Source organism: Cryptotermes secundus, unplaced genomic scaffold (genome assembly GCF_002891405.2).
Source record: "Cryptotermes secundus unplaced genomic scaffold, Csec_1.0 scaffold186, whole genome shotgun sequence".
Taxonomy (NCBI): Eukaryota; Metazoa; Arthropoda; class Insecta; order Blattodea; family Kalotermitidae; genus Cryptotermes; species Cryptotermes secundus.
This window is the reverse complement of record NW_019727393.1, coordinates 2101636-2111768: the sequence shown is the minus strand read 5'-3', so window position 1 is coordinate 2111768 and position 10133 is coordinate 2101636. Positions and strand designations below refer to the sequence as shown.

The 10133-nt window shown below is 40.5% G+C and overlaps 1 protein-coding gene across 2 annotated transcripts in view; it reads right to left on the bottom strand.

Annotated features, from left to right (window-relative positions):
• The window catches only part of LOC111864665 (armadillo repeat-containing protein 6 homolog), a 19071-nt gene extending 10133 nt beyond the window's left edge, over positions 1-8938 (bottom strand). The window contains exons 1-3 of one of the 2 annotated variants that reach the window (XM_023852067.2): positions 8848-8938; positions 8642-8769; positions 1687-2329 (exon numbers count right to left, since the gene is read on the bottom strand). In XM_023852067.2, coding sequence (XP_023707835.1) covers positions 1687-2329; positions 8642-8758 — 760 coding nt within the window. In that variant the 5' untranslated portion in view covers positions 8759-8769; positions 8848-8938. The remainder of the gene's footprint in view (positions 1-1686; positions 2330-8641; positions 8770-8847) is intronic. The other variant, XM_023852068.2, reaches the window with a different exon arrangement.
• Between the last annotated feature and the right edge of the window lie 1195 nt (positions 8939-10133).

Below are 10133 nucleotides of genomic sequence, written 5' to 3'. Positions count from 1 at the left end.
ATGTCGTTTCGCCAGCGTGCTGTCATCAAATTTCTTGTGAAAGAGGAAATCCCTGCTGCAGAAATTCACCAGGGACTTCAGTGTGCTTATGGAAGTGTGTGCATGCGTGCAAGTAGTGTTCGAAGATGGGTGAAACATTTTAAAGATGGGAAAACTTAGAATAGGGCACAGTGCAGTACAGGAGATGATTGAAAGCTTGCACTAGAGTAAAGTTTGTGCTTGTTGGGTCCCACGGTTATTGACCGAAGACCACAAAGGTCAGTGAAAAGCCATCACTTCTGAACTGCTGCAGAGATATCGACACGAAGGCGATGATTTTTTGCTCTGTATTGTGACAGGTTATGAAAGCTGGTTTCACCATTTTGAGCCTTAAATGAAACGGCAGAGTATGGACTGGAACCATTTGCATTCTCCATCAAAAAAGAAGGCAAAGGCAGTGCCATCAGCTGCGAAGGAGATGGGCACAGTCTTCTGGGATGCAGAGGTGTTTATTCTGGTCGAATTCCTGGAACCTGGGCAAATCATCAATGCTGCTTGTTATGTTCAGACGCTGCACAAGCTCCGTTGTGCATTGCGCAATAAACGTCCAGGACGAAATATCATCATCTTGCATGACAACGCTCGCACCCACGCCACTCGCCTCACATTGGAAGAAATTGCAAAGATGGGGTGGGAAGTTCTTCCACACCCCTCCTATAGCCCTGATCTGGCACCCTCCGACTACCATCTTTTCGGATTTGTGAAGGATCAGCTGCATGGACAACGTTTTGAGACAAAGGAGGCAATTCAGAAAGCAGTGCGTCAGTGTCTTCGGATGGCTGGAACGGAATTTTACAGAAGGGGAATTTTCAAACTCCCAAAATGTTGGGAGAAATGTGTACAAAGAAATAAGACAGATACACAAGATAACTCAATGAAGAAAGATAAACCATCTTTTCAGTACCTACGTATTAACTGGTGACCCACAGAATTTTAGATTTTCATATCAATGGCCAACATGCACGTTAACTTTCTTTTTTAAGCCTTTACGGTGCACAGCCACAAAAATAAATCACTCAGTCAATGAATGATTATTCTTGCTCTTATAGTCAGTCATCTGTAGAATTCTGCACCTTTGAAGAAACTAATCACCTCTCCCTTTCAATTGTCAGGATATCCCACAAATTTATCATAGTCAAAGGAATTCACAATGCAAAATAACCCTTACAGACTGTCAGACTGCCATCTGTGAACTCACTAAGAGACAAATACAGATCAATTACGTATCCACTAACATGGCACTAAAATTCCAAGTTACTTGAATCAACTGTTAAACTGACGTATTGTAAAATGACTGCATAAAATCAGTGTGCTTGGTGTTTTAGTGCATTTCAGTCATTCAGGTTTTCCTATCCAAATTTTATACATTTCTCTGCTCTCCCATGCAAGCAACATGCACCACACATCTCATCATCTTTGATTTGATCATTTGAATAATATGTGGAGCGGAGTACAAATTACGAAGTTTCTCATTATGCAACTTTCTTTGTCCTTCTATCACTTCATCTCTCTTAGACCAAAATATTCTCATTGGTGCCCTGTTCTCAAACACCTTTATTTTATGTTACTCCCTTAATGTGAAAGACAGTTTCATGTCCATAAAAAATTAATCAAACAACAAATCAAAATAAAACAAAACCAACTTACTTCTTAATAAATCTGTCAACGTACATAGAATCTCTGCAGCTAATTCTCTGGCATGCTCATGAAACTTTCCACAGTGCACTCGAATATCATCATCCAGCACAAGAGCTCTCATGACACCACACACATGCCTCACTGTTACTGGCGTAGTATCCTTGTCCAACAACATTTTCAACCTTGTAGGAATTTTCATGTTGAATATCTCTTGACGATTTTGTTCATGCTTAATGCAGCACACTTTCACCCATTCCAAAACTTTATTTTGTATGTCTACATTCCTCTCATGATCCAAGTACTTAATCATAATTTCAATCCCCCGCTTGTCCAAGAGATCTGGGTTTCCTGACATCAACGCTGAGATTGCACTAAGTGCTTTAGTTGAGACCTCATCAACTGACTGAAACAATTCCAGTACATCAACTAACACACTATATGTTCCGAATGACCCTGCAAGAACCCGGTGTGCAATGCTTTTGTCACATTCATCTTTTAATTCCTGTAACTCTTTAATAATAGCCTTTTCATTTCCAGAGGGGTTCTGTATCAGTTTACCCATGTTATCCAATGATGCAGTCAATTTGTTTCTTGAAGCAGTAGGACTATTATCCAATATGACTTCTTTCATGATGTTACTCAAGTCAACACCCTGAAATGGTAAAGCACAATTTACATCATATGACATCTAAGAAAGGTGAATAACATATGTGGTCTAGCTGAACATACACTTCTGAACTTTGTGACTCTAAAGTTACTCGCATTAATCAATTGTTCTAATGTACCGCAGAAAGTTCAAAATACAAAAATGTTGATAATAATTTCAGTTATCGAGGTTCTGATTCTCTGTCTTCATGTGTTATATTTTATCTTCCTGTAACAATGTGTTACCATGTTAGACTGGTCCCTTGTCACCATGGCATGACAAGTCCTCAGGTTGTGGATGGAGGAGATGACCTCCAGATATGGAGGGTAGCTGCAAATATACTGTCACGTGTTGGGTAGATCACGCAACAAATAACTTCACGCCGTATTTGATATAGCGAATTTTATTTCATATTCGCTCTTACAATCACACAATTTACAATCTGACAATTACTGCCAACGGCAGTATTACAAATACTAGACTGCAAATGCTAGACTACAACTGAAAGGTTGACTGCCTGGCTAACTCATAACTCGTAACTTGTAACTGCTGCCTTGAGAACTTGTTTCGTAGGCTGCTACACTGCCTTCGGCGGCTGTGTAGTTCCCTTATATAGTCACAGTGTTTGCCTGTTACGTAATTGGTACCGCTGTTGCCTGACACCGTGTTGACAGTGGCGTTGCGTGCCATGTCATAGTGCGGAGGGGGGAGGTGGAGCGCTGACTCACCCGCCACATCACTGCTGGGTGATTGCCATTGCCCAACATGTCACAATATTGAATAAGTAGTCGTGGACAGTCAACAAGGGATGGTCCTTCAGTTTGAGGGGTTCGGCATGGGGATAACTCCTTGTCATAAAAGATACGCTTGATATGAAATGTCACAAAGGACCTCAGACATGGATGGATTCTTTGGATAAATTACCTAAGCTAAAGAAAATGGATATGATACTTGGTATGTGCAATGTAAGACATCTGCATAGGGCAGGTTCTCTCATTACAGCTGTGAGAGAAATATCAAAATTTTAAGTTAGATTTAGTGGGAGTACAAAGGGTCAGATGGGACAGAGGTGGCACTGAACCTGAAAACAAATATGCATTTTTCAATGGAAAGGTGAATAGGAATCAAGAATTAGGTACAGATTTTTTTTTGGTACATAAAGAGAATCATATCAGCAGTTAAGAGAGCAGAGTGTGTTAGTGACTGAATGACATACATAATACTAAGAGGTTGCTGCGTGATATTGTTCTGAATTTTTATGACCCAGCAGAAGTTAAAACTGATGAAATGAAGGGCAGCTTTTATGAGGAACTAGAACGTGTATTTGATACATTCCTTAAACACCACATGAAAACTTTGTTAGGAGATTTCAATGCAAAAGTAGGTAAGGAAGACGATTTCAAACAAACAATTAGATATGGGAGTTCATGAAATTAATTATAAAAATGTAGTTACAGTAAAAAACTTTGCTGTATCCAAAAATCTGACTGCCAAAAGTACAATGACCCCACATAATAACATTCATAAATTGACACCTCCAGATGGAAAGAATAACAAAAAAATTGACTGTATTTTGGCAGACAGGAGACAGCATTCAAGCGCACTTGATGTCCAATCATTCAGGGCAGCAGACTGTGACCATGACAACTACCTGGTGGTGGCAAAAGTTAGAGAGAAACTGACTGTGAGTAAACAAACAATGCATAGATTTCACATGGAGAGTTTCAATCTTAAGAAATTAAATTAGGTAGAGGGTAAAGAGCAGTACTGTGTTGAAATCTCAAACAAGTTGGCAGCTTTGGAAAACTTAAGAGGCTGGGGTGGATATTAATAGGGCTTGCTAAACTATCAGACAGAACATCAAAATTTCAGCCAAGGAAAGTCTAAGTCATTATGAACTGAAGAAGCATAAGCCACGGTTCAACGAAAGATGCTCAAAATTATTATGCTAAAGGATACAATCCAAACTGCAGTGGTTACAGGATCCAAGCAAAATAATTAGGAACAACATAAGGTGTGAAGCCAGTAGGCATTTCAGGAATAAAAAGAGGGAATATCTGAAAATAAAATTAATGAGCTTGCAACAAACAGTAAGAACAAGAGCATTAGAGACATGTATAGGGGAATAAGTGAATTTAAGAGCTGTTACCAACCTAGAAGTAACTTAGTGAAGGATGAGAATGATCTGCTTGCACATTTCCACAACATTTTGAATAGGTGGAAAAACTACTACTCTCAGTGATGGAATGAAAGTAGGGCCTGTGATGTTAGGCAGACAGAAATACATACAGCTGAGCCATTAGTACTTGATCCTAGTTAGTGGTCAAATTCTTACATAACTCTTTCATGCAGGAGGTGAAACATGTTCTGAGATCCATAAGCTAGTTAATTCTATCTGGAATAAGGAAGAATTGCCTGTCAATGGAAGAAGTCTATTACTGTATGAATTTACAAGATGATCAATAAAACTTGGAGTATTAATTGTGGGATATCACTCTTATCACATTCACAGAAAAATTTATCCACTATACTTCTCTCGAGGTTTAATCCATATATAGATGAAATTACTGGGGATCATCAGTGTGGTTTTTAGTGTAAAACATCAACTACTGGACAGATTTTTTGCATTCATCAGATACTGGAGTAAAGTGGGAGTACAATAAGACAGTGCAACAGTTACTTATAGATGACAAGAAGGCCTGTGATTCAATTTGGAGAGAAGTATCATACAATATTGTAGGCTGTGCCATAGCTCAAGCGGTTAGTCGCTGGCTTCCCACAGCGACGGCCTGGGCCTGGGTTCAATCCAGGGTCTGATCAAGTGGGATTCGTGGTGGACAAAGTGATGCTGGGGCAGGTTTCCTCTGAGTACTTTGGTTTCCCATGCCAATCTTCGTTCCACCAAATTCTCCATCATCATAATCACCCGGGGCAGGTATAATAGACCAATCAGTGTCCACTGTGCCAAGTGGACCCAGCTGGATTCCAGCCCCCACTAAGTGAATTTAATTTTAATTTAACATGCAATATTCCAAGAGAGTTTGCAGTAACCATGAAAGCAGTTAGGCTGACTTATATATATGTTTAAATGAGACATAAAGTAAAGACTCTATAGGTAAACATCTGTCTGATACTCTTCCTGTCCTAAATGGTCTGAAAAAGGAGACACTTTATGACCACTGCTTTTCAACTTTGCTTCAGAACATGGCATTAAAGTGCAGGAAAACCAGGCAGGACTGAAATTAAGTGGGACACATCAGCTGCTGGTTTCTGCTCATGATGTGAATCTATTGGGAGATAATTCATTCATTCATCAGTAATCTGTCAAGACGACAGGTCCACAGTCTCTTCCAAAACAGTTCCTCCACTTGATGCGATCTAGAGCTTTCTCCTTCAAATGAAATATCTCGCATACATGGTATCTCTGGTTTTGGAAAGAGACTATCCAGGAAAAGTGATAATGTGGTAGTTTTTCCATTTGCTTTCCACATCGCAGTACAATAGGCGTTCAAACCACTCTGGTCACGCCTGTTGCTATACGAACTTGAACCATCTCGAGCATTATTTACTCTGTGCTTCAAGTCGCTGCTGATGACGCTGCTTCCGGCATCAGTTTTTGGTGTCTCTCTTCGTCTGATGCCTACCCTTTGACCTGTCCAGCAAGGGAGGCCATGCCAGTAGCTACGCTACCGCTGGTATAGCTCTCAGGGTCCTTGGCATACTCAAACCCCCTCACCACGATAAGGTGGAGCCACCAACGAGGGGGTGGGAGATAATATAGATACTATAAAGAAGAACATAGAAACTTCAGCTGATCCTAGTAATAATGTTGGTCTGGAATTAAATGCAGAGAAAACAGTATATGTTGATGTCCTGTCTACTGAATGCAGGGCAATATCACAATATAAATATAGCAAGTAAATCCTCTGAAAAAGTGGCACAGTTCAGATATTGGGAATGAACATAAAAAGACAAAATTTGATTCAGGGGGAAATTGGGAGGAGACTGAATTTGGGTAATACTTCCTACCATTTAGTCCAGACCTTTTGTTTTCTCATCTGCTGTCTTAAAAAAAAAAAATATATATATATATATTAAACTAAAATTTTGATTGTCGTTTTCAATGGGTGTGGAACTTGACCTCTGACATTGAGGAACATAGACCGTGTGTTTGAGAACATGGTATTGAGGAGAATATTTGGACCGAAGAGGGAGGAAGTGACAAGAGGTTGGAGAAAAAAAAACTTCATAACTTGTACTTTTCACCATGTATAATTAGAATGACAAAGTCAAGGATGGAGAAATTGGTAGGGCATCTAGAACGAATGAGGAGAAGAATGCATATAGCATTTTGGTGGGAAAGCCAGAAAGAAATAGACCACTAGGAAGACCAAGTTGTAGGTGGGTGAACAATATTAAGATGAATCTTAGAGAGAGAGAATGGAGTGGTATGCACTGCACTGATCTGGCTCAGGATAGGAACCAGTGGAGGGCTCCTGTGAACATGGTAATGAACCTTTGGGTTCGTAAAACGTTGCGAATTTCCTGAGTATGCGCACAACTGTTGGCTGCTCAAGAAGGTAATTAATTTCTTAGTAAAAATGTGTTACATAAAGACATTATAATGTCTTCTTCGTAGATGGAACTTCACATAAATCATGCTGGGCATGTCAAGACTGTCTGCCCTCTAAAAGTAATGAAAACAGCAGTGGCACTATTCACAGACACTGCTCTGAGAACCTCAAATTGCACATATTGTAATGATACTTCATGCTGGGAGCCTGTACTAAAAGTTGTATGGAAAATTTTATTTTGGTACCAGTCAGTCAATTTAACACAAAACTCAAACATTTTTACCATTTTTCAAATTCAATTTCATGCAGCAGCCAAGCTGGTCAACAAAAGCCCTGACTTTTAAAAACCCCTCGTTACCTCTGTCAGAAGAACATGTCCTGTAAGCATCCTCATGCTCTTTAAAACTAACAATACACAACATGAAATACTTTACTGCATGCAGAGTATAGTCTTCACTTAAAACAATTATAGTAACATGATATATTAAACAAAATATTAAAGGAAACATGAAGTAATTTCTGTCAAGCAACATTTTAGGAATAAATACATACTGTCACATGTTAGTGACTAGATATGAGTTCTGGTTTGGTCACTGGATTTATTGAACATTTATATCTGATAACTACAAGTAATTATAGCACTATCACTATTCTACACAAGTCAGAGGAAAGAGACCACTATGAAGACCCTGATGTAGGTAGCAGGATAATATTACAATGAATCGTAGGGAAACAGAACTGGGTGGATTGGACTGGATTCATCTGGCTCAGGATATGTGCCAGTGGCAGGCTCTTGTGAACAAGGGTAATGAACCTTCAGGTTCTATAAAATGATGGAAATTTTTAAGTAGCTGAGTGACTAGTTAGTTAGTTAGTTCCCCACCAAATCTCTTCATGCATTCAATGTTCCCTATCAACTTATATGATATACTATTATATTTTAGCATCCTGTTTTACTTTTCATTTAGCATTCACAGGAGAATATTTGGACCAAAGAGAGACGATGGGCCGAGAGGTTGGAGGAAACTGCATAATGAGGAGCTTCATAATTTGTACTCTTCTCCAAGTATAATTAGAATGATCAAGTCAAGGAGGATGAGATGGGCGGTGGGGGGGAAGAGGAATGCATATAGGATATTAGTGAGGGAGCCAGAAGGAAAAAGACCACTGGGAAGACCAAGACACGAGTGGGTGAACAATATTAAAACGGATCTAGGTGAGATGGGTTTGTATGGATTGATTGCTCTGGCTCAGGATAGGAACCAGTGGAGGGCCCTTGTGAACATGGTAATGAATCTTCGGATTCCATAAAATGCTGGGAATTTCTTGAGCAGTTGCACAATTGGCAGCTTCTCATGAAGGGCTCAGCACCGTGAGTGAGTTGAGTCTTATTCACAGTCTGACACAATACACAAGCTCATCTATGGGACAGAAGACAGCAACTTACTCATCAAAAAGATTTTAACACTTGATGATGGCCCTATTGGCCGAAACATGTACAAATTTTGTGGGACGTGGAGTTGCACGTAAGACTGTGAATAATAGACATTATATTATATACATTTACCTTTCAGTCAGTCTACTTTCCGCCCTAATATCTATATTTATTAATGTACTTCATATACAATAAACTAACGGTACCGCTTTTCCAATGAAGTGTAAATTTCTTAACGCGGGTACAATAGAATTATCAACACTTGGCAATACACAGTCACGCGACCTACATCATCATATTTGGTCATACCTGAGCCTCGAACTGTTCCACAGCTTCTTGAACTGCTTCTTCTGGATTCATGTCAAATTCTTCCATATTTTCTTTCACAGCTTCGTCAAATGTATCTTGAGTTATAACTCGTACCATTGTGAAATATTCTGGAGCAAAATAATAATATACAAATAAATCTTCTACCGTAATTATGCGTCGTTAAGAAACAACTTTCCTTGACAAACCTTTAACAACAGCAGCAACATTAACCACATGTTACACTTTAATGTCCTTATATGGCTCATTATCTCTGGTCCGGCCCGATCTGCTGGGAGGTGCAGTGTCGCCAACTCTGAAGTGGCACATCCCAAAAATTCCCAAACACCATTTTATTAATCTTATCACTTTCATACAAGCCCGCGCCATAGTTCAAGCGGTTAGTCGCTGGCTTCCCACGGCGGCGTCCCGGGTTCGGTCAAGTTGGATTTGTGGTGGACAAAGTGGCACTGGGGCGGGTTTTCTCCGAGTACTTCGGTTTCCCCTGCCAATCTTAATTCCACCAAAGTCTCCATCATCATAATCACCAGGGGCACGTACAATAAGCCAATCAGCGGCCGCCGTGCCGAGTGGAGCCAGCTGGACTCCACCCCCCACTAAATGAATATAATTTAATACAAAATTTTATCCAATATCCTTCACTCAAGGTTAAATCCATATATAGACAATGCCGTGAAACAAGACCTTGAGGGGCGTATTCTTGCGACGTCACTTTATTACTCTTCCACGTAACTATAAGACAAAATGTTGAACAAATAATTCCACAATCGGTCCTTTCGTGTTAACAGCTCTCACTAGAATGTCGAACTGTCCATCTCTCCGTGCTGACTAACCACTGGCTTCTGTCAACACCAAAGTTAAAGTCACATTGCGACTGACGGTCGGTCGGTCAGTCAGTCAGTAAGTCTTGGTGTCGAGCCCCAATAATTATTACCGTTTGACAGTTACGGTCTTGTTTCTGTGAGGCGCCTTCTCTGACGAGAAGACGGATCTGTCTTTTGTATATCACTCAATGTATCTTCTTATATAACGTAGAGTCGGACCTATAGAAAATATGTCGTTGTCCGTATTGTTGCAAGCTTTGCCTAACACCGGCTGTTTACTCAGCCGTTCCTGGGAAGCGAATTGTTTCTAACTTGCAATTGGCTAGCACATCACATATTGTTGCAGACCTTACATAGCAACGACTGTTTACTCGCCGTTGCTAAGCAATGGTACCTAAGCTGTCACTGTAGCGTTTCCAGGGTAAGGTCGTTACTGCCCGGCAGGGCGCGCCACAGCTCAAGCGGTTAGTTGCTGGCTTCCCACTGCGGCGACCCGGGTTTGGTCAAGTGGGATTTGTGGTGGACAAAGTGGCGCTGGGGTGGGTTTTCTCCCAGTACTTCGGTTTCCCTTGCCAGTCTTCATGTCACCAAATTCTCCATCATCATAATCACCCGGGGCAGGCTACGAAAGGCCAAAGTGGCCGCTGTGT